General features: G+C 42.5%; 1 protein-coding gene across 1 annotated transcript in view; it reads left to right on the top strand.

Annotated features, from left to right (window-relative positions):
* The window catches only part of pcgf3 (polycomb group ring finger 3), a gene marked incomplete at its 3' end in the record, with an annotated part of 55080 nt that overhangs the window by 5107 nt on the left and 23935 nt on the right, over nucleotides 1–26038 (top strand). The window contains exons 2-3 of the mRNA XM_084041759.1: nucleotides 22393–22502; nucleotides 25160–25277. Of these exons, the coding sequence (XP_083897885.1) occupies nucleotides 22488–22502; nucleotides 25160–25277 (133 nt within the window). The 5' untranslated portion in view covers nucleotides 22393–22487. The remainder of the gene's footprint in view (nucleotides 1–22392; nucleotides 22503–25159; nucleotides 25278–26038) is intronic.

Raw genomic sequence — 26038 nt, 5'->3', positions numbered from 1 at the left:
AGATAAGTAGAGATAAAAATAAGTTGAACCAATAAAAATGATGACTTTGTGTCATTAATTCACGTAAGTCACAAAAAAATGGATCAGGCCTTGCTTGACTGTAGGGGAGAGGAACACAGAGAAAGATTTTTAATACGCAACACAATGGCTGTTACATTTATATATTTTGATGGAAATGTTAAAGGAATTGTTTTCATATTACCCAGTGCTACATTTGAATAAATTCATGGTCCAGCCCTGTGTCACAAATTCAATATATCGAGTTGATCCACTTGATACAACTAACTACTAGAGATTATTACACAGTAGCTTGTGTCGTCTGTTGAATCTTTGAGCACTATATGTGAGATGAAAAGTGGCCAAATTGGCAGGTACTTTTTCTGGCGATCTGTAATAAGGCAGAGAATGAGTGGACACCACTATTTAGTGTTACTGTCACGTTTAACGATCCCACAAAGCTTATTGGTAAATGAATGTTTGAGGGCCAAATGTTTAATTAATTACGTTGCTCGTCTTGTACTGCTGCCCAACTTGCACAGTGAATGGGATAATAACTGCCACCTCTGGCTTCATGTTGGTCTCACCTCTTAACGTCCTTCCCTTGGGCTTCAGCCCACTGTTTGAGATTGAAGGGGCTTTTCTCCATAATGCATCTTCGTAACCATCTTTTGACCCAGCATTTAGTGTAATTGAGTCTCAGACATATTTTCTCTTTTCACAGAGAAATCGATAGTTAGTTGTAATAAATAGTGCTGAATCTGATTTGAATTCCTAAAAAGCCCAAGTCACCGGATTAAGTATATAAAGGAACATTTCTTGGAATATGTGCCCCGCTTGTCCAATGACATAAGACTAAGAGGGGATGAAGTCAGACAGAATAAATCTTATTCTGACAATCTTGCTCTTAGCCCTGCTAGCAGCAGGTCCTCTGAAGTATGGCACTTTGGACCCACACAAGATAACTTGAAAACTACTGGAGTTTGGGCAGCACTCACTTGTTTATGGTTATGTCTGAGTCATAGTGATGTGGCTGTAGTCTGCCGGCCAGCCTGTGTGTGTTTCAATTGTAATGTAGGATTAGTGAATTTGCTGTGAAAAGGAAGGGGAGGGGAAATAGCTCTTACACCTTCACCTAGCTCATGGCGGCGAGGGGGGGGGGGGGGGGGCTGTTGAGTGTCAAGGGTCTCTAGAGACACGTACTGTACACTGGGCTAGCCTGGGCTTGAACCGGCTACCTACCTTCCCAGACAGCATATTTACCTCCCCTTCATTAAAGGTTGAGATTCGTACAGAGGATGACCCCTACTGATTTTGGTGACCCCTTGGCCTTTCCTCTAGTGCCACCATAAGGTATATTTCTATATCTAATGGGTGGATTGCAGGTTGACACTCACTGATTTTGGTCTTTGCTCACATATCCCTTTCAGGGAATACGCAATATAAATGAAATGTATTTAAAATGGCCTTTTCCAGAGGTGCAGCGTCAGCCGTCACGGTCTTGTTATACTGTGTGTCCCATTTCTGTTTAGCAAGGGTCTCTCGTCCTCTTTCACCAACACTGCCCCTTGTCTCATACCCTCCTTCCTCACTACACAGAATAATTAATCCTCAGTGTAAATTACATTTATACATGTAACTCTGAGAGTGTGCAAATGGGACCAAATGGATCATTACGGGTCCACTTGGTTCCGTTTGCATACTCTCAGAGTTAAATTAACACTCCGGATTTTACATGCTTCCCCATTGCTTTTCTCTTCCCTCCATTCACGACGCCCTCCCGTTATCACTCTGCTGTAACCATTTTAAAGTGAAATGACCTCTAGCGACCTTCCCTGTACCAGAGTACCCACCAGTACTAGAGGTGTGTTAAAGAGGGGTCAGGGTTCTGGGCCTCTCGGTCTATCTACTTCCCCCCTGGGTCACTGATGTGGCATAACCCAGGAGGTCATTAGGCCAAGAGGCTTTGCAAGGGGCCATTTGGGCCCTCAATAGCTGTGGTGGAGGAGTAACACTTTGCCTTGATGACAGGTGGAATTCAGAATCAATAAGGGACTGAGTCATTGAGTTGTTTTTGTGGGTCTTTTATGAAGTGGGCGACAGTTTAGAGTGAAGGTTAAAGAATTGCCATTTCACATTCCTACTATGAATCAAAATCAATGTCAATATGGTGGTCTTTGATAAGGGTAATAAATGTGTATCGGTAAGATTAGAGAATGAAGCTTGCAATGGAAACCGAAGTACTCTTTTAATGGAGAGGTGGTACTGATGGGGGGAATGTTATTGTTTTCGTAAGCTGATATAACATTGTCACTGTTGGGTGGAAAACTTGTATGTCCAAAAGCGTAACTTTTCAGGAAATGGAACACAAATCTTAAAAAATAGTGAAAAGAGCCGATCTACAAGCTCACAACGTGTCACATCGCGACGTGTTGTGAGCTTGTAGATAGGCTATTTTCACTACTTTAGCTTGACACTCTGGTACGACGAAGAAGGGCATTAAGTGAAGAAAAAACACAAAAAGTTGAAAAATAGAGGTAAAAGGTTTCTGCCCGACAGCGACGAAATGTTAGTTCCTAATATCTCAGTGATATCCTTGTCAAGGTGTTCCGCCCTGAACATGGCACTTAAGCTGGCAGTATAGTTCAAACTAAATCAAATTTGGTATGTTTGCGCAGGCTATTGAACCGATGTCAAACAAGGCTCTGCAAGCTAATGCCATTATACTCACTGTGACTTGCGATCTGAGCTCGTATTTATCATCCATAATCACAGTATGATCTCAGAATCACTCCTAGGAATCGTGCTGAAAGTTCAACTAAGACTAAATACACTCCTATAAAGCTGGACAATTAACCGAAAGTGTGTCAAAACCGACATTTAGAACCTTGAATATCACAGACGTAATTTAGCTGATGTCAGTTAATTTGGTTAATGATTTCTTTTCTCCAATGCATGTCGTCATGTCGAGAGTTATGTCATTTAAATTTGGACATTCACTGGTGCACAGAGTCAGACATCGATAAAGTTTTTGAATTCAGTAGAATTGCAGTGCCAACCACTGTTTTAACCCATTAAGACCCATTGTAATTTTGGATTTGAGCTAAAAAGCATTATTTTATACTTTGGCTATTCAAAAATAGCAGATATACAAGCTCATAGCGTGTCACTTCATGCCGCGCTACGAGCTTGTAGATCTACTATTTTTGACAATTTGTGCAAATCTTTGAATCTGTCTATCTATCTATGTATCTCTCTATCTATCTATCATTATTTTTTGTTGGGCCATCTATTCCTTTATTTATAGGACAGTAGACTGACAGGAAATGGGGAGAGAGATGGGGAGTGACACACAGCAACGGTCGTCGGGATCGGGACTCGAACCCGCGACACACTGTCAGGCTGGCATTGCAGCCTAGGGTGTCTGGACCGCCACTCTGCGGCCCAGGCCTAAAGCGAACTTTTTTAACTCAAATCTTTGCTTCTGGGGGTCCCTGGAACTAAATATTTTCCGGGCCACATATACCTTTTGGCGTCCTTGTTTGAGAACCAACCACTGACTGATATAGCAACATTTTTCAGAAAACTGTTTACTGATTTAGAAGATTTTCTTTTAATCGGCCTCAGGTCTTAATGGGTTAAACACGGTGACATCAGACTTCTCTCTGTTTCTCTATAAAGCTGTGTCGCTTGCCAAAATGAACAGATCTACAAGCTGTCAATGTGCCACATTGCGCTGCGTTGTGAGCATGTAGATCTAGGCTGTGTGACCTAGAAATGTCATCATCAAATCTCCGACCTCTTGATGAGATATAACCACTAGAACTAGCGTCCCTATTCTTGGGTGAACGTTCGCTGGTGAAAATAGCCAATCTCTAAGCTCACAATGTGTCGCATACCGTTACATTTGCAATGCGTTGTGAGCTTTTAGAGTGAGTGGTTATTTTCAGCAAAGAGATTTAATGTAGAATCTCTACATTGTAGAGGGAAATACTATGGTATCTAGTATAGGGCCCTGGGGGACTCCAGTCATCAAAATATCTAGGGTTTGAGTGGTTAAAGTGACAATAACCAACCAGTAAAGTTTGCTTTAAGACTAATCTGTCACCTTTTTCACAAGACATTTTCATTTCAGCCAATGTGTGCTTTGTTTCAACTATTCAATAAATAGCCATAAATAGTTCATCTGTGTGTTTCATTATTATTTTAAAATCATTAAGATAAGAAATGCACGCCTTAATTAGAAAATAAATATTAAAAAAAAATCCCAATTTTAGTGGTTTAGCTTATTTTATTAATATCCAGCCGGTCCTTCTGTCTGCCACTTTGGTTCCAAACATAATATCATGGGAGGGGGAAGGCTGTTCCATGTTGTAATAGCAGAGTGGAGAAAGCGCCTATCTTGACTTGAGGATGGTCAGGGCGTGGCTTGGTAGTACCCTCCGGGTGATACGACCTGGGATGTGAGCTTGGGGTAGCACTGCTTTGAGATCCACTGGACAGCTGGGAGTGTGCATCTTATAAAGAACAGTTGTTCGACGATGACTCAGCTTACTGATGGCATATTGCTGTAGGGCAAGGTCCTCATCCACCCGATGATTTTTAGAGACTTTTTTTGGGTGATGTCTAGCTGCCTGAGAGTGGTCTGAGAGGCATTCATCCAGGCTTGGCAGGAGTACTCCATAATACTCCTGACCTGGGTCTTATAGAATTCTAAGGATGGCAGTGTCTGTTGATTCAAACTACTTTGGTCTGGTTGGGTGTAAGATGCAGCACGACCTCAAGGGGTCGCTAGAGGGGCTTTCAGACCTAGTTTTGTTACATTTACCTCGCATTGAGTGCTGGGGAAATAAATGTATCTACATGCTTTGGAGGTGATGCAAGGGCATTCAATGTGTGAGTTATTAGACAATGCATTGTTGGCTGTGTTGGACTCAAATCATCGCTGTTGCAATGTTGCATTTTTCCTGCTGCGAAAAGGCTATTTTCCACAACCAAATGAGGCTGCACCACTATGTTCCGTGACAGATTTGTATGAATTGTCATAATGTTATTGTTTGTGATTCCATTAGCAGTGGACCCGGAATCAGGAGTAGGAAGTCCAAAAATGATTGATGTGACGTCCATGCCATACAGCGCAAATGGTTTCCTGCTCATGGAAAACGGATAAAGATGATCCACAGTATTTTGACTTATATCATGCCAAGTTAGCTATAACTTCTACCAAAGTTCACCATCACTTTAATTAAGTAAAAATGTGGGCCATTCAGCCATCCTCATGCCAGCTGTTTTCGAAAGTTGCTTGCTCACACTGTATTTTTCTCTCAGAATAGAAAAGCCTGTTTACTTATCTGCCAAAGTTGTTGGTACATTAGATCAATTGCCAACAACTAAATCTTAAGAATGGAAAAGGACTTAAAAGTAATGATTTGAAATAGTCACCTACCAAAGCAGCTTGTAGAAAAGTGTGCATGTAATCGCATTTTTTTCGGGAGTGCTCATTTTCCCTCACAACGTTCTGCGAATGTGCACGGGTTTACAACAAATGCATGACTTTTCCAATCACTTGAGATAAGGCAGGCGTGCCGACAGCGAGGCTTTGAGGCGCGCCAGAGCTTGTGCCCGTGCCGAGCAGTCAATGCCCTGTGTGTGCATCGACAAGTGCACTGTCAGAGTTGGCAATCCTGGGAGGGCGGAATAAGTTCTCATGTGTGACAATCATACGCATGGAGGTCAAGATGATTATAATGTTGAACTACAGCTTGATGAGCCATGCTGTGAAACATTTTTTTCAATGGTTCTCCAAATATACCTTGGCGCAGTGGGCGACCAACCCAAGCCTACAGTACACAGTAAAATCGTCACTGTTAATTCATACATTTGTAATAACCAAATGGACCCGGCATTTGGTTACATTTGTACACTCTCAGAGTCAACCTTGAGGATTTTACAGTGTTGGAACACTTGTTTCCTGCAAAATGCTCCACTGTACTTTCCACAACAAAAAACATGCATGATGGGTACATGATAAACCAGGCAACCTACGGTCATACTACCCTGAATTCATATGGCTGCATTTACTGCTCAAAGTGGCTTATCTGGGTGTTTCATAGGGGTTTCCCGAGGTACATAAGTAAGCACATTAGAGGATATGCTTGGGTCTTGTAAATTGTTTTTCGGCCATAAACTACAATGAAACAACCCAATTGTATTGAAAGTCAGATGGTTAGTAAACATGAATCCCAAACAGAAACTTCAATACAAAAAGCAACAGCTGGATGCCAGAAGAAAAATCTATATATTACCCAGCCTTACACCAGCTGGGGCTGGAAGTGAAGCTCATTATAATGTCCCTTTTGGCCAAGGTCCCTGTCATGTAGGCTAGTCCCACTTCAAATAAAGGCAGCAGGATTGTTTAAAACAGCACTGAAACCTTTCTCCACTCATTGTCTGTGTGCTCTGGGACCCCTGGCGCTCATGTCAATGTCCCTGGTACTCCAGGCAAATGGAAACGTGTTCACCACTGAGTTCACCACTGCAGAAAAAAAATGTTCACATCGATTCGTTGGTAATTTATACTGTTTAAACTCCTCACAAAAAGTTCAGAAACTTAACTTCAATTATTTCTCCCCTTCAATAATACCAATTGGTATTGTATTTCATATATTTTTTATTGTTGATTAGTTACCTTTACAATGAGATATAACTTTATTACATATTACATATTCCATGATTGTGCAATCATGGAATATGCAACACTGCTGAATGTGTGGGTAGCGCCCCTCAAAAATGTGCCAAAATCCACCAATATGCTTCTGTTGGTAATAACTCTTGTTTTGAGCGACCAAGTCACAGGTGTGTCGCAAGTCACAGGTGTGTGACTGGTACCTGAGCATGGGTCCTGCAACTTTGACATCTGGTTGTGCTACCGTTTTGCAAATCTTGCCTGTAAATCTCTTGAAGAAAGCCTATGGTTCCTCTGTGAAGCAAGGGTGAGGAACTGGTCTTCTTGGGGTGTTTGCGTCATTATTGAGGGGGAGAAATGACCAAAGTTAAGTTTCCCAACTTTTTGTGAGGAGTTTATATAGGCTATATATAACACTGTGCTTCTATATTATTTGAATACTCAAAATGTTAACGTAGAAAATAATCAGCCCTAAATGTGATGATGGAAATACAGGTTCTCTTCTCACCTTTTTGTTTTTTCTGCAATTTTGTCAGACAAATGTTGTGGATAGTACTTGGTACTTTTTTTCCATAGAGTGAAGTTATACCTACGAAGGTGACATGAAAACACTGCAGACTGAGAGAATTGTAATCAGCGTGTTACAGTTGTATAGTCATTTTCAGCTGCGCTGCCTTAAAGCAATGAGTGCGAAACTATTATAATCATGTTTATGTGTTTATGTCACTCTGTCCGCAAATGTGTCCATTTATTGGATGCTGAGGCTCACATATGCACACCTCTTACTTGCATGTTTTTTGTTGTGCTGCAGTTTGGCTTTGTAGACCAGCATTTAGATCAGTGGTTATTACAAATGCATAAATGAACAGTGAGGATTGAGTTCATAACAACCAAAGTTATTTGTTACTAGTCCCACTTAAAATGAAGCAGGACAGCACTGACATTTTTCTCCACATTGTCTGTGTGCTCTGGGGCCCCTGGCACTCATCTCAATGTCCCCGGTACTCTGGTACGCAAATGGAAATGCATAACAGCAGGCCAATGTGAAGTTTCACAGCAATCGGACGCTGGGTTCAGCATTATGTTCAAAACAAGCCACTGCTACAAACTTTAGATGGCAATCAGGATTGTGGAGGAAAAAAAGATAAAAAATCTGAAAGATCCGTCTTAAACACATGACTAGATAATGTGCATCGATTTGCGTGATGTTAGGACAAAAATCTGTAGGCGTAATATCAAAGAATATAGTCGCGCTATAACAGGCTGATGTGAAAAAGTTGGGGCAAAGGTTTGGCTCTGGCCTCCAGGGAGAGTGTGTGCTCAGTTTCACGTTGTTCGGGCCAACAGTGCCGGGGATTAATGTAGTGATCACAGGTAATTATTAGGGGAAATATTAATAATTGTCATACAATTATATAAAACATTCTTCATAATTTTCATAAAATTATGAATATTTCCCATAACAATTACCTGTGATCACTACATTAGCTGTACACGGACGGATACACACGGGCCGCGGGCGGACGGACAGGGGCGAAATCATAGTCTCGGCCACACCTTCAGCCTGGCGTAGACTACCAGCAGTACCAGGGTACTCCAGGCCACTGACGTAGAGGACTGATTATCAATGTGTGGAGTCTCCAGTGGTTGTTAACTTGTTAGTGACGATGATAGGCGCCTAGTGTAAATACACAGTGTTGGCTTGAGGGCCCTGCAATGGTGCCAAAACAGCTCAATAGCGAGCACAGCCAAGCCTTGTCATGAACTAGCTTTTAGAAACATCATATTAGGGGTTATGCCAGTGTGTCACCATTTGTTAATTTACCTGGCAAAATCTAGAAACGATATATTTTTAAACTTGGAAAAAAAGTTTAAAATGAATAATGCAGTGGTCCAATAAATTATTTTAACTCACTACTGTTTTCAGTAGAATGGAGAGTTGGACAGAGAGAGAGAACAACATGTCTAGACAGATTCTGTCAGAGCCTGGATTCCTTGTTTCGAAGCTTATCTCTTTTTGTCTTGTAGCCGTTCGGGTATCCAGTGTGTTCTGTGCTGCTTGGGTCTGAGGCTGTGTACTCATTTGATTAATTCTCCTATTGCCAGGTTGTGTAGTGCCCGTCTATCTGCCTGGGCAGGACCACAGTTTAGTAGATAATAATAATTGTCAGTGTTAGATAAAAGCGAACGAGCTGGGTGACATTGCTCTTGGATGGACGCACAGATACTGATACAGTTTGATTGACATTTTTATTCATGGGTGGTGAAACTTAAAGCCTGGCTGTGCTGTCATGCTCTTACCTTTTGAGCGACACTGCACTACAAACACAGGCCTGATAGAGAATTACTTTTAGGGAACTTAGGCCCATCTATTCATTTTGAACTCTTTAGTAGCAATAGACTTTTAATTAGAGAATTTGTGTTTGGCTGGTGCTGAAACTATTTCTAGTACTACAAGAATAGAGAGAGACTGCTCCTGAGAACAGTAGTGAAGTTAAGTTTGGTTTCACACGTCAGAAGCCCATTATTGTATCCTTGTGCTTTGACCTGTGCAGTGGTGTTGATCTTGTTCTTTTTTTTATCTTGAAAGAGTGAGAACGATACACAGACCAGCAGCTGGATATATAAACAAGAAATTATTTGAATAAATCTTATGCCACAGGCGTTTCTGCCTTCTCTATACAGTATGTGAACACATATAGAGGAATGAATGTTGACAGAATAGAGGAATGAATGTTGACAGAAATGTTCTGTGTTCACAGTTCACACGCACATTTTAAATTCAATTGTTTATGCCTTACATAGATATTTTTTTGCTTTGTCTCACTGTCTGCTAACGCTTCTGCGTCTAGTATTCTATAGTGATGTCTCCTTTTGTTGTTGTTTATTTTTGTTTCTTATTGTCTCCGCCAGGCCGAAAGGCATGGCGAGAGAGTATGTTTTGCACCCTGTCCGTCCGTCCGTCCGTGTGTCCATCTCTCTGTGAACAGCTAATCTCTGGCACCGTTGGCCCGCTCGCTGCGAAACTGTGCACACACACTCCCTGGATGCCAATTCAGAACCTCTGCCCCAAATCTTTCACATGGGCCTGTTATAGCACCACCAGGAGGCCGATTTGTGCAAAACAATCCTACAGATTTTATCCAAACATCACGCAAATCGGTACACAGTATCTCCATAGTCATGTGATCACCACGGATCTGTCCGATTTTCCATATTCCATCCAGATTGGCTAAGATTGGCTTGCAAAGTTTGCAGGATTGGTTCGTTTTGAACAAAATGCCTCAAATCATCAACGCAGCATGCGATTTCCGAGAAATTGTGCACGCACATTCCCACTAGGCCGAGGAAGAAATGCCACCCTTTTCACATTGGCCTGTTATAGCGCCACCAGCAGGTCTAATTTAGCAAAACACATTTTTACAACGCAGTGTGTGGACACGGGCCCAAATGAAAGTCCTTTATAAGTTTGCAGCGTCTGTATGTTCTGCTGTTGTCTCTACTGTGCCGGTGTCTGTGTGTGTGTGTGTGTGTGTGTAAGCCAAGTTAGTGTAACCAGCCGCTAGAGATGCCTGCGGGGCTGTAACCATGAAGACAGATCCCATAGCTTGAACTCCGAATCGAGGTCACATGCTGTCAATCGGCCAATCATCAAAAGGTTGTGCAAACGCCACTTTTCCTTCCCGTATATTTATCAGCCTTCGGCTATTTCACAGCCTGTGGCAAAAACTCGAATTACCCTTTTCACGCCGGTACTACTGTCTTTAGCCCACCTCCTGAATTGGAGTGAGGTGTCTGTCTGTCCTCTTTCTTCTTCTCCCAAATGTTAATCCTCTGGTAAGATTGACGCCACGGAGGAACACAGCAATGTTGTTAAAATATTTTAAAAAGTCACCCACTTGCCAAGACACTCTCTGCTGTGTCAGCCAAAACCAGGTTTAAATTGTGTCTATAGCACAACACGCACTTGATTAGGGAACTTTGCAGAGAGTATAGGGCAGAGAAGCCTTTACTGGCCTTGCATGCTGGAGGCTCCATCAGTGGAATTGCCTTGCACTTGATGTCAAGCTTCATGTTCAACACTTCATTCAGTAGCTGGGCAAGGGACAAGTATTGTCCTGTGGATGCAGCACATTTCATCACAGCCACAAGTCTCACATACAGTATATAATGTCAGAGCATTGATCTTTTTTTTGTGATGTCCTGCATACTAGTGTCAGTCTAGATGGAAAACTCATATTCCTTGACTTGATGTGGTAGCCTCAGCCTGCATTGTGTGGATGATGGTAATATGAATGACATAACTGATGGTAGTTTTCAGGCAAGATTTACTTGTGGGAAAAGGGGCATGGCCGTGATATTGTGATTGGTGCGAATGGCATGGGCGTTCCTGTGACTTTTTGGCGATTGGTTTGAATGGTTGAATGACAGGCTTCTTTTCCCATCGTGCTATTGCTTTCCCATGCTCTGGAGCAGGGGTTCCCAACCGCCGGTCTGCAGGACATGTCCACCCGGTTGGCGAGAAGGCGGCCGGCAATCCCAAATTTGTGGATTGTGCAAATATGCATGCGCAGGCAACATTGAGTCTGATAACCTCACGTCACCAGGCTTTTAGACACAGCGGAGAAAAGCATGACGGTGACATCGCTGACGAATCCTTGGTATCTTTATAACCAGCTTCGAGTATAATTGCGTACGTCCCTGCTTCAGTGTCGCATAATAGTGACATCACTGACGAATCCTTTGTATCTTTACGCAGATTCACACACGCAATGTTCGAATCCAGGTTGTGTTATTAGCACACATAGCTTAGCTCAAACAGCTTAAACATCAACTTCTCATGGCTGTGGGAGAGAGCGCACATCATGTAAAACCGCAAACCATTCACTGGGGGTAATTTGGTCCAAATTCAAGCTGTTTATTAGCGGGTTTTTTTAATCTGTTATCACTCTTATGCTCATGGGCTGTGTTGTCATGGTTACGGTATACCCGGAGGCTATGGAATTAGGCTGTGACAACGGTAGCACGGGATGAGGCAGACCTGGCTCACAGCTACAAAGTTGTAAAGGAGTCGAGGACTTTAATTTAGGAGCCGTTTCTCTCTCTATGACAACGAAGGAGGATCTTGTGTGTGTGTGTGTGTGTGTGTGTGTGTGTGTGTGTGTGTGTGTCAGAGGAATACACAGACAGCTGTCGTCTTACCACAACAGCTTACCGCAGTGGACCCCAACCTGGGGTCTGTGGACCCCCAGCTAATGCTTCGCGGACCACTTGGGGGTCCACGGACCACCTGCCTCAAAATCAAAAATAGAAAAAATCCCAACTTCCCAAGCTGATCTCTTAACAACTCTAACCCCCAGCCCCAGACTGTCTCACCAGCTGTGCTCAATCAATGCCATTATTAACATGCAAGACAACTTGCTCTCCCAAAGTTTAACTAAGCATATAGGGTACTGTGTATAACCCAAACTAAGTCTCAGGGACGTGCACAGATAGACTCTAGGTGGTGCTAGAGCACCTGCCCTTTGCCCTCTTGACCAGAAGTGCCCTTTTGAAAAAAAGAAAAAAAGATTTTTTTTCCCAGTTTACAGCAGGGGTCTTCAACAGGGGGTCCGGGACCCCTAGGGGGTCCTCAGAGTTACTACAGGGGGTCTGCCAAATCTTTATGTGATATGATTTTTCTTTTTACCATAACCACTCGAAACCTAGCATCGCTTTTCTGAGGAGAACTTTAGCCAAAAATAGCAGATCTACTGGCCTTGTAGATCGGCTATTTTTACCAGGTGCTCGAAGAGCGCCTGAGTCTAAGAAGAGGCAAGGTAGAGTTCGACAGATTACAGATTTGCATTCGACACATTTTCGACACAGATTTGCATTCGACACATTTTCGACACATTTGCGTCATTGGCTGTCCTTTAAGCCAATGGGGATATTTTCCCATACTCTGCACCTTGTCCTCCCAAGCTATGGGTAAGCGACAACTATTTGTCATTGGCTGTCCTGGCTGTCCTTCACTCCTTTAAGCCAATGGCCACACGAATGGGGAGACGGCCCGCCCCCCACAGTAACAGCTCTCCGCTGTCCGCTCCCCTCATTCACACTGTAACAGTTGCAGGCAGGACAGTTAGCCTAAATGCTAGCGTGCTTCATTAGACCTAGTTTGGCTATTAAGTTATTATTTGGCCATGTTCACACTGACTTCAATCTTCGCTATTGTTGGGAAGACCTGTGTGGTGTCTAAAAATGTTGCCACCACTTATATAAAAAACATTATTAGCGTTTAGCGTCGCAAATTCTGTTGCCAGGTTTGGCGAGAGAAACAAGCAATCTGAAAAACAAGTAATCCGGTCTATGAAACACACACACACACACACACACACACACACACACACACACACACACACACACACACACACACACACACACACACACACACACACACAGAGCACCTGGTAGAATATGACTTCAAGTCATTTTCTTTCTTGTTTTGATTTACTTGAGCACCTGCCCCTCAAAATGTCTGTGCACGCCACTGCTAAGTCTGCAAATACTTTTGACTGCGCACATCCACATAGTGGGGCGGCAGTGGCTCAGGGGTAGAGTGGCCGGTAGAGCGGCCGGATGGAAGCCGTGAGGTTTTCAATTCGATCCCGGGCTCCCTCCAGAAGAGTTAGTGTCGAAGTGTCCTTGAGCAAGACGACGCTGAACCCCTAATTGCTCCCGATGAGCAGCTTGGTGCCTTGCATGGTTTCCTCCGCCATCGGTGTATGAGTGTGTGTGTGTGAATGGGTGAGTGTAATGCACAATCTATGTAAAGCGCTTTGGATAAGAGCGCTATATAAATGCACCATTTACTGTGTGTGTGTGTGTGTGTGTGTGTGTGTGTGTGTTTGAACTGTCACCAGGCTGACATCGACACGCCTTGCCCACACATAACTAAGAGTCTGCAAATATTTTGAGTGTGCTCCTCTGTTGTTGCATTGCGTTCGCCTAAAAATATGTAGCCATGTGCATGCCCACAATAATTGTAATAATATTATATAGCCTATATTGTAGGTTTTCTAGATGTCAGGTCCAGGCTACTACATGCGAGGGCCGTGTAGCGGACCGAACCTCTAGTAATATATAGAATAGCAGTCATTGACTAGTGACTACCAGTCAACTTCTGTGTTTTGGTACGATTGGGTTTCACTTGATGCGACAGATCCCGAATGGTGGGTCGTACGTCCAACCGCATCCAACGGTGCCCGGCCTGAGTCTGTCCGTCGAGGGGCGGTAACAGGAAGAGTGGGAACTAAGGAAGAGTGGGCACCTTGATGTAAAATTGTCAATTTGGTCAAAAATGTTAAGTATACATGATTAGAATATGATTGAACATTTGACAATTAAGGTGTAATCCTAACTAATACAATTGCGTAGTGTTTGGACTTCCGGGTCATTCTGGTAGGACTGGTAGGACTCTGTTTCTGCTATGTTTTAGCAGACCACGTGTCAAATCTCCTACATATTTTGCATGGCTGTCGCCTTTGGATAGTGTACTTTTAATTGTTCAGCATACATTGGTATTCGTTTTTTGGCCTATATTTGCCGCACTACATGATTACGCAACATTTCCACATGATTACGCAACATCTTGAACCGGAAGGGCTGCGGCAGCAGCAAGCATGCGATCTGCCTTTTTAGACAGATCGTATACATTGTGTTTGATCCTGCTGCTAACAGTGTTGGCGTGTTGTTTACTCAGTTATACAACGGAGCACAGCTGTGTGTTCGCTCGCTGGTGGTCCGTGTGTGTGTGTGTGGGGGGGGGTTACTTCATTGCGCGTGTCACCGTGGAATAAAATAATCACGTGCGCGACCAGTCAGACTGTGTGTGTGTGTGTGTGTGTGTGTGTGTGTGTGTGTGTGTGTGTGTGTGTGTGTGTGTGTGTGTGTGTGTGTGTGTGTGTGTGTGTGTGTGTGTGTGTGTGTGTGTGTGTGTGTGTGTGTGTGTGTGTGTGTGTGTGTGTGTGTGTGTGTGTGTGTGTGTGTGTGTGTGAGAGACAGTATGACACTTCTCCTGCTGATCTTGCTCTTGGTGTGTGTAGGTGTGAGTGTATACATATAGCTCCAACTAAATCCGTGTCATCTAATAAGAGGCCTTCATCAACTAACATTTCCATAAAGACAGTTCCCACAAATGACAACATGATCAGACAGATGATAATGAATGCTCTCCTCTTCATGCTGTTGTCCCTCTCCATGATGGGCTCTTTCAGAACCCTGAGAACGGCGAGGCTGCAGAATCATCACTAACATGACAAATAGGCATTTACCCAAATGAACATTGTACCATATCTTATAATAACCCACCAGCATAGTGAAAACCCAATGATGACCAACCAGGCCAACACAGAGCAAGCCACCCTGTACCTGAGCGAGGCTGTAGTATTTCTACAATTGCTACAAATTGCTACAAAACCTGTATATCCGTTTATAAGTTGAAGGGTAGACTATCCTACTATAATTCTAGTAACCTCTGTCTGTAGTGGGAGTAGGTGAAGCTACCCGGTTCTCCTCAGTGGCTGGACCAATTGCTCTGATTTTGCACACAGCCATTGACCATTACCATCTGAACTTAACTGTGAAGCCCGTTTTTCAATTTCATCAAATCTCAGCTTCTTATTAGCGTTTATGTGTAAAACAGTCGAAACTGTCGCCATGGTTACGGGGCTGCCCAGCTATGGGACGAACTGCCTCCCGGGTTGCCAGATCATGTGCGCATATCCCCCCACGGATGCGTCGACCGGGTATGGTCTAGTACATTTAAGTCTGATAATGATGTACCCTGCATGTTCTTTAGATTACCTAATACCATTTTTCAAAAATATATATATTATTTATAAAATAATATATATAAAATAGCACATTTTATCTTGTATCCTGAGGCGGAGAGAACAGACATACAAGACTGCCACAGCTTATTTCTAAACAAACTATACATTTTAGCCGATAAATCGATCAAATAAACAAACCGCTTCACATGAACAATGTTGGTGTAATTAAGAGATTCGCTAGGGGATAGCATATATGTTTTATATACACAGATTTACAAATAAAAGCGTCGGCAATGGTATCCCAGTCAGAATTACATTTGTCATTTGTTCTTAAGTGGCTGGAGAACCTCTGCCTCCTCTTGACTCATACATTTTATTTATTTTACTGGTTAAGCAGTTGATTTACAGCAGTTTATTTGTACCCTAAAATGATGCCTAGAACTGCTTTATTGCTTGCAATGGTGCTGCCTTGCAAAAGTTTAACCACAGCTCACAACATTGTATGAGCTTGAGATCGGCTATATTAGGAGAGCAAGACATTGCTGTTTTGGCAGTAACTAATTTGTGACTGAAGTATAAATCAGGGTCCATTTGGTAACATTGTACATTCACGGAGTGTGTCGCAGTGTGATACGTACCATGTTGCTATTGTTCTGTTTGTTTCAACCTGTCTGGTGGTAGTGGGACAAACATTAATTTATCCATGCCTTATGAATGCCTACTTGTTCTCACTATTTTGTGAGTAGGCTAGAATTAACATTATGGATTGAACGGAATGCCGTGAATGATACAAAGACTGAATGCACTGTCCAATGGTTACCACATCTTCAGGTGAATGGATCTTTCACACCTGTGATTAATGGCTATGAGTCGGACCCTTTGGAAGATTATAAATAACACAAAGGACAGCTAATGACTGGGGCCGTCTCCCCCCAGTCTGTTGTAGCTGCGTTTACAGCACAAAAATAGGAGCCTCAAATCATTGTGGGAAAAAAATCACCTTGTCCGATGGACAAGTAATATTTTAATCCACTTGTCCTTAATTGAGAATCACTTGCCCGGGACAACAGGACAAGCCTTAATGTCAAGCCCTGCCAGGGGGCCATGGTAGTCCAGGGCCCCTGGGTGCTGGCCCCATTGGCCCGGTCTATAATACGTTCATGGTCATCCTCCTCTCTGCAGCCTATTTCACTAACTAGGCTGAGAATATGTATTGCTGCTGGTGCTGGGCCTAGCAGCTATGACCCTGTCATCTGCAGCAGTGGCGCTGCTGCTGCCACAAACGTTAACATAATGTCATTTTAAAACACTTGGCTGTACCTGAATCTTTTAACTACGTTTTTCGGACCACCTTTCTGTCCATTACCCCTTTGTTCCAAATAAACAATGAACCTGCAACACACTCGTTTGGAGTGGCCAGTTAGAGACATACAGCACTTTATTTAGCGTTTTTTTACAATTACAATTTTGGCATTAGCAGATTCTCTTAATCCAGAGCGATTTACAGTAAGCAAGGTAAACACTAGGGAATACATCAAATGCATAGAGAAATAGTAATCTAGGATCATAGATAACCAAGAGCCTATCATCATCAGTCTAAATGGTAAATATAAAAAAATGTACAATCTGTACAATGAAACTATACACACTATACGATGCCAGGTCTACAAATGAACCTGGCATCTTTCTACATAACATGCTATCTAAATTACATTTTAGCCTTTGCATAAGCCTGCAAGGTCGTTAAGGCTAGGTCAAGTTTTTATTTTATTTTTGTTTTTTTGCGTTGCATCTAGGGCTGTCACGATTATGAAATTTTACCTGACGATTAATTGTCATACAAATAATTGCGATTGACGATTGAATTGTGTTTTTGTCGTTAACACTGTCTGGAACATACTGTATGAATACAAATTACATATCTGTTTGGCTTTTAGTTGCTTTGAAGATATGACAAATAACTTAAATATACAAAGAAATGACTGACATATTTAACAACTTTATACTTAAAAAAAAACAATGTGGAAACAAAACACGTTGCATCACAACACGTTTTGAGCTTGTAGATCTGCTATTTCCACTATTTGGGAAAATGTTTGAGAATATATGATTTTCTTTTTAACATGGAAATGATTATGACGATTATGAGGAGCAATGGAGCATGCAAAAAACATGGTTATCTCAAATAATTGCAATTTGGCGATTATGTAAAAATTGTGACAGGCGTAGTTGCATCTATCGGCCCCACTTGTCCATCACCCCACTGGTAAAACCCCTGGTACGCCAGATGGTGCCTGCTGGAGTATACCTTAATATTTCTGACCTGCTTGGCAGTTGGCACACATTGCACATCAGCCACTTTGAAGCCATTAGTTCTCAGGATCAGTTATTCCAATATTGTAACTGGTCGTGAGTGCCAGAGGGCCTGTCGGCATGGTGCTTCAGTCAAAAACAAGCACTTCTATTGTCTGACCGATTCCCCTGCCACTGAATCATACCTCCAGGATTGAGGACTGTCCAGGCAAACAAAAGGGAACAATAAGCGTGTGTGCATATCTGGGTGCACACACACACATATTGGTGTGCGTGTGTGTCTGCTGGCAGTGGTATCAGTGCATTTATGTGTCTTTAAGTGTGTCCAGAGCTTCCACAACAAGCAGAGTCCTCTCGTCCTGGCCGTGTCCTCTAACACAAGCCTCCAGTGTCCCCTCCTCCAGCTGGCAGCCCGTTTACACGCAGGCCAAACACTCCACTACCCACAGTCTGGCCAACATACTCTCTGACAGGACAGATTTGTGTGTGCGTGTGTGTGTGTGTGTGTGTGTGTGCATCTAAGTACTCACCAGCTTCTCAGGTCACCTCATGACTGTCAGCAATTTATCATGGCAATTGACTGCGCACGTTGTTAATCTGCAAATTTACATTGCTTCCTCCAGTCTTATTAATTTGCGGGGGGTGTGTGTGTAAATGTCTGTCTGTGTGCAGCAGTCTAGCCATAAATTAAAATGTGTTTTTTAAGACAGAAGAACGTTTGTGGCAGAAGTAATTGTTTTCTAATGTGTATCTGCTCACGTTGCTCTGTGTGTGTGTGTGTGTGTGTGTGTGTGTGTGTGTGTGTGTGTGTGTGTGTGTGTGTGTGTGTGTGTGTGTGTGTGTGTGTGTGTGTGTGTGTGTGTGTGTGTGTGTGTGTGTGTGTGTGTGTGTGTGTGTGTGTGTGTGTGTGTGTGTGTGTGTGTGTGTGTGTGTGTGTGTGTCATGATTGGCTTGAGTCTACACAGGGTGTGTTAATGTCTGCGCCACAGATCCAGATCCACCATATACTGTAGAACACTTGGCGGGCTGGGCTCAAAACAGTATTAATGTGAACTGACATGTGATATGCCTCAGGTTATAAACCCATGAGGGTTGGGCACTTTGTGTGCAGGTCACAGAGATAAATTAACCATCAATCTATCTATCCTAGTCGGTTCTGATTTAGAGGGGTCAAGTAGGGGCCCTGCAGTGACCCCCTCATCCAAATGGTCACACATCAAGCCAGCCACCCACTCAGAACATTTCTGTTGTCATATGCGCTGGTTTCTGACTGTTAGGTGTGTGTGTAAATGTCTGTCTGTGTGCAGCAGTCTAGCCATAAATTAAAATGTGTTTTTTAAGACAGAAGAACGTTTGTGGCAGAAGTAATTGTTTTCTAATGTGTATCTGCTCACGTTGCTCTGTGTGTGTGTGTGTGTGTGTGTGTGTGTGTGTGTGTGTGTGTGTGTGTGTGTGTGTGTGTGTGTGTGTGTGTGTGTGTGTGTGTGTGTGTGTGTGTGTGTGTGTGTGTGTGTGTGTGTGTGTGTCATGATTGGCTTGAGTCTACACAGGGTGTGTTAATGTCTGCGCCACAGATCCAGATCCACCATATACTGTAGAACACTTGGCGGGCTGGGCTCAAAACAGTATTAATGTGAACTGACATGTGATATGCCTCAGGTTATAAACCCATGAGGGTTGGGCACTTTGTGTGCAGGTCACAGAGATAAATTAACCATCAATCTATCTATCCTAGTCGGTTCTGATTTAGAGGGGTCAAGTAGGGGCCCTGCAGTGACCCCCTCATCCAAATGGTCACACATCAAGCCAGCCACCCACTCAGAACATTTCTGTTGTCATATGCGCTGGTTTCTGACTGTTAGCTGTGTTATGTAAGAGTACTGAACAGTACCACTGACCCCTGAAAAGTTATTAAAGGGCCTATATCATGAAATTTCACTTTTTTCGTCCCCTTGTACCAAAAAATGCTTTAAAAAAACCTTCAGAACACAGAGACAATTGGCCATGGTTTATCTGAGTGTTTTTAGGCTACAACCTTATGAAACATTTCACTTTTTTCGTCCCCTTGTACCAAAAAATGCTTTAAAAAAACCTTCAGAACACAGAGACAATTGGCCATGGTTTATCTGAGTGTTTTTAGGCTACAACCTTATGAAACATTTCTAAAACATGAAAAAAGCTTGAAATATTCACTTTAAATATGTAGGTAGCTTGTAGCCATTCATTGCAGCTCCAGGGATTGTGTGTGTTTCAGTAAGTTGTAACTGGTCTAGACCTGCACTTTTCACTCAGAGCAGGTCTAGACCAAACAAAATAAATATATGTAATTTATGTGCTTTCAGACCACTGAATTACCAGTCACTGTTCTATTAAATTTAACGTGCACATTTTCCCAACACTCTCTGTCAAATATAAAGTTGCGCATTCTGTAAATATTCTTGAAAAAAGAATGCGACCACATTTGATCTGCAAGCAGCCCCATGTAACTTTCCTCTTCTACCCCGGATTTGAACGTGGCTTCCTCCTGCTTAAGTGCTGATATTTTTACCATTGAGATAATAGAGCTGGCCAGCTTGCTCAGGGGATAAAATGAATCTCGACCATCAGGTCAAAATTAATGTCAGATCCCATGTCTAGTACGGTGAGACATGAACCCCCAAAATAATCATATTTGAACTTGGGACCCCCAACCCTGACAAGTACTTGGAATTGTAGGAGTCGAGGCATTACATTTTGTTTGACTCAGTCTGTTCCACAGATAAGATAAATGTTGTGAAAATAGCCGAACTACAAGCTCACACCGAGCTTGTAGATCGGCTATTTTCACAATGTTTGCCTCTTTCTTACGTAATATTTGACAATTTGGCCAACAATTCTAAATTGTCATTCTAGAAACGTGCAGACACCCTGATACACTTATACTGTATGTAGAATTGATGATCTTTAGGCTATGCTGTCATTGATGTGTGGTTGGACTGCTTTGTAAAGGTGACTGTGATTGGATGGATTTGTAGGGCACTTTTCATTGGACTGCTTTGTTAAGATGATTGTGATTGAACTGCTTGATAGCGGCAACATTATGGCATTGTAATGGCAGTTCTGATTGAACTGCTAATAAATGATTTATTTTGAGAATTGAGAATGTGATGGAGAGTGGTATTGTGAGGTAACTAACTTATATTGGATAATTAAACAAGATTAGCCTCTTTTTTTGGTCACGTCACCATAATATATGTGTTGTTCCACTCGAATTTGAATAAATAAGGCTGCAGTACAGTCCTCAGCAGTCTGCTCACTGCTTATTTCTGTAGGCTAACTGGGCTAATTTCACAGTCTGATGAGCAGACAGACAGAAGCACGCTGGTACACTTAATAAAGACACGGTGCAGTTTAAAGATGACTTTTTGCGTAGCGTGGGCGTGTGTTTCTTGGCTTGAATGTGTTTGTGTCAATACAGTGTGTGTGTGTATTTAGCATCTGTTCAAGACCTCCTCCTGTCTTAATGTTGTCTGTACCTTGTGTCGGTTTCTGTGTGTCTACCCATCTGTCTGTGGGCTGTTCAAGCAGTGGGTTGTTTTGGCGTTCCTCAGCACGCCGTGACTGGAGGGGTTGGGTTTCTGCAATTAGTCTGAATCACTTCTATAATGATATGACTAAACCGTTGGCTGGTTGGACGTCAAAATAACAGTTGGTTGGCATTTTAGGAGCGGTTGTGAGAGTTGTGTTGCTCTTACAATTCTACTTGGCCTTGTTCTAGTGTGTTGCACTGTGGAAAGGCAAGGCACAACTTTATCTGTATAGCAAAACTTTTAATGTTAACATATCAGTAACATTTCATACACGGCGGTAATTAAAAGTTATGTAATAAAAGGGCATTTAATGGGTAGTAAAGATAACGGACCCCACACATCTGTCAATACAATAAATAAATGGGACTCTAGGCGTGACCCACTATACTCAATGAATCAATGAATCATGTATCATGACACAAGTTATGATACATAGTATACAAACATCTGCTTATACTGTTGAACCCTTGCAAATGAGTACCTTTTGAGGATAGGTGACAATGCAGGTTCCTGCACTGGAATACTGGATTACTTTGAAGAATTGAACACTTGCTTCATTTCTGAAAGGAAAGTATTTGGTCTCCAAGAAACAGGTTTTGCAGCCTTGGCTGTTTATAATTTTATTGTATTGCCATCTTGATAATTGTCACCTGTCCCCATGGTGGGAAATTGATCCCCAATTAAATGCCATCACTTGAAGTTTGGTTGACTTGTGAACTACCGATACTGAATGCAGGACTTACAAGCATGCCCCCTGGTGGGAAATTGATCCCAATTAAATGCCATCACTTGAAGTTTGGTTGACTTGTGAACTACCGAACTACCAACTACCGAATGCAGGACTTACAAGCACCTGTGTGTTATTGCTGCAAGTAGCCAGTACTATTTTTTTCCCATCCCCCCCCTCACGTAGGCTCCAAATGAGGGTATTTGTTCGTTTTCTGTGTTGATTCTTCACGAATGTTTACCAGTCCTTAACAGCGTTTTCTCCCATTCTCTCCTTCCTGTATAGGCTCAAATGGGAGGCTGTTCATGATGCGGAGCTAACACCCCTGGCCGCACAACTACAGCAACAGACGGTGGCTGTGCCACCACCACTGACATCACATGGCGGCACTAGGGGTAAGACTGACACTCAGACAGCTATAAATCAGTCCATCACTCAGTTTAGTTCATCTAGAAGTCGATTAAAAACACATGGTAGAACTAAGGGCGAGACAAGACAAGGGACTAAGGCAGAGAGTCAGGCACACACATTTGCACTATAAAGTTAGCAGTAGCTGCCTGGTAAGTCGGTCTGTCGAGCTAGCAGGCAGGTAGAAAGAATCAGTCAGCCCAACTAACAGGCAGTCAATCAATCAGTCAGCCAGCCAGCCAGGCACTCATTCACACAGTCAGGCATTCACTCACTCACTGTACATAGAGTACACAAAGGAGGTACTACATGAACTGCATGACTTGATCAGTGGATTACAAACAAAAGCACTGCTAGACTGCTTTGAATATACAGACCGACTCATGTTCAAGCAGTCAGCCACCTACAATCAACACATTGACCTCGAAGAATATGGAGTTACTGTGAGTGACTACTAGCTACTTTATTAAATGCATTGATTCTCCAAGACCGAGATCACCACACCTCTCCTTGGCAATCATGCACTCTGACTGCTCACTGTCGGCATGAGGACGATGCACTCAGGCATCAGTCCACTCCATGCAAGGCTACTGGGCTGAATAACATCCTAGGCTGTGTACTCAGAGAATGTGCCGACCAGCTAAGAGAGGTCCTCGCAGACATTTTCAAGAACAGATAATACCATCATATGATATGGCTTGTAAAACATTTGATCTTGGGTACTCTTGTTTCAATCAATTTTCACAAATAAGTGCAAAATAACAAGCTCAACAGCTATAACACCATGAAAGAGTTGTCTGTCTGTGACCGAGAGAGAGAGGGGGTGAGAGAGGGAGAGAAGGAGGAGTGTGCGTGTGATAGCTAGAGACGGGGATGTGTGAGAGATGTTAGTGAAGTTTGTTTGGCTGAGGTTACAAAAGATGCAAGTGGAACAACATTTCTTCCAAAAAGAGGACACGTAACGACCTTCATGTGGAAATGGTTCTGTTACAGGCAAAATTATACTTGTTTGCACCCATAGTTTAAGACTTGTATGAAAGATGTTGCGCCGTAGACGCAAATATGTTCAGTCACCTGAAGATAAAACACATTATAGCGTCTGGTGAATGCATCAAGCTAAAGAGAGTTGTGACTCCTTTGCCACTCCTGTCTTTCTCTGACATGTTGAAGTTGTCAAAAGCACCACGTCTTGGTGTTCACATTACAGAAAAGGAAACCTCAGCTGTTACAATACCACTACCACAGTCAAGAAAGCCCAATTGCAAAATCCAAAAACGTCACCTAACCGAGCTCTATTGCTTCGTACTATATACTGTACAGTACACGTGTAAGTGCAGTGGACTATATATATAGAAAGGATATTTATCTTATCTCACAACAAATTTACCTACTTACCTATACAACGTGTCATGCTGCGTCTTGTTTTGAGCTTGTAAATCGGTTATTTTCGTTGCACGACACCGGCACTTAACTAAGCATAAATCACCCATAAAACATGTCCGTGACATTCAGGAGTCATCCCTACAAAGAAAAAGATAATATACGGTATAAAATACAAATACTAAAGCATACAAATATGGCTGTCCTTAACAACATTATTTACCAGATTCCATGCCGTATAGGGGAGTCCGTCCATGGATTTGAGTCCGTCGTGACACTATGACATAAGAAGTGACGATTCTCTCTCTGAACAATCTGTAGTCTGCCGTGTTTTCATGTCACCTTTTGGAATCACTAGTTCTCGCTTGGTGTCTCGACGGAGGTGATACCAAAAAATACTTATCGGAAAACCAACAAAGGAGAGCAGGGTTGAGTTGAGTTAAGCCGATACCACACACAGTGGAAAAAAGCCATTACTGTTTTGTTGTTGTATACACTGAACCGGGAGAAATTCCTTATCGTTCATCTGTATTTATATGGCTGAATGACAAATAAGAAAGAATACTTCACTTGATGTAATCACACACACACACACACACACACACACACACACACACACACACACACACGCGTGCGCCTGCACACGCATGCATTCGCACAGTTTGCAATGCTTTCAACATCCTCATGTTCATGCTTTGAACTATGACTCACTACTTCTGTCCCTTGGCAGAGTGTGAAAACAACACTTGCTCTCCTCTTGTATTTTTCGTTGCCTGGTGAAAGAAAACAAGAGAACCCACTGTTCTACTGATTTTCTTTCATTGTTCCTCTTTTGTCAATAGCATATCACTGGATGCAGACAGGGGGTTAGGGTTAGTACGATCTAGTCGGCCAGGACAGATTTCGTGGTCAGATGGCTCGCTCATTGGCACTCAGGATGGGGTGTTAGGAAAACAAGTGTGGTTGGTTACAGTGGGTGTGTCAAGTTGGCTCCTCCCACCACAGATGATGGTTGAATTAAGCCCACAATACCTCCAGAAGTATCAACACTCAATTCTGGTGTCCCTGGAGGACCAGCCAACTTCACACTGAACATTGATCAAGCACATTCTTGACTATGTTACACTTACATTTATCTAGCACTGCAGTTACTCTGTCTTTTCTTCAACTATATGACACCCATGATGTTCCCATGATGTGCCCACTTGCCCACTAGCTCTTAGGCCTACATTTAATCATGTTTGTCCTTTATTTCTCCCCATAGAACCCCGAAATGCTGACCCGGAAAATAAAGTTGTGGGACATCAATGCCCACATCACGTGTCGGCTGTGTGAGGGGTACCTGATTGATGCCACTACTGTCACGGAGTGCTTACACACCTGTAAGTAGCTGTGTAGCTGTTACCTAGTAACATTTCCATGCACCTCTGCTTCCACTCTTTTTCTATTCTCTCCTTTTCTTTCTTTCTTGTTGAAAATGTGATGAATTTAACACCAATTATTCTGCACTTTCACTCAAACTGACATAGCACACCGTGAGTGCTATGTCACAGACTATATTCACAGACTATTACAGTTAATTGGGACAATTATATCATCTTCATTTAGTGCTCAAGTCAATATCTTTCAATGTCTTGACTTGTAACCAAGTTAAAGCTAGCACTGCATGTAATTGGGAATGTTTAGAGCCCAATAAGTCTTGCACATACCTTTGTGTTGGCTTCCTGGGTGTTAACTGCTTTCATTACATTACCAAATGGCTGTCTTGGCAGGTTAACTCTAGGTGTTGTAATCATATGGCAGATGAGTGAGTAAACAAAACGGCATAATGTGGTCTACTGGCTGCTAATGGACCTTTTTATTTCTTCTTACTGACGATGATTCTTTGTTATGGCCATGAACTAAATTAATCCTATTCTACATTTAAAGTGATATTTCACTTTCAAACATGTTGGGTGTCATTTTAACATCTACTCAGGCTTTTGTGAGCACCCCAGACAGTTTTTAAGTTGCTTGATTTAGTATTTAGATATTTGATATTATTTTTTATCAGACACACCCCCTACCTATATAAACCCATTGTAACTTCAAACTCCATTTTAACCATGATAGATTAATCGAAAACACCCATCCTTGGTTCTGG

This window comes from Gymnoscopelus microlampas (assembly GCF_963454915.1).
Source record: "Gymnoscopelus microlampas genome assembly, chromosome: 18".
Classification (NCBI taxonomy): domain Eukaryota; kingdom Metazoa; phylum Chordata; class Actinopteri; order Myctophiformes; family Myctophidae; genus Gymnoscopelus; species Gymnoscopelus microlampas.
Note: the sequence above shows the minus strand (reverse complement) of the source record. Positions and strands in the feature narration are given on the sequence as shown.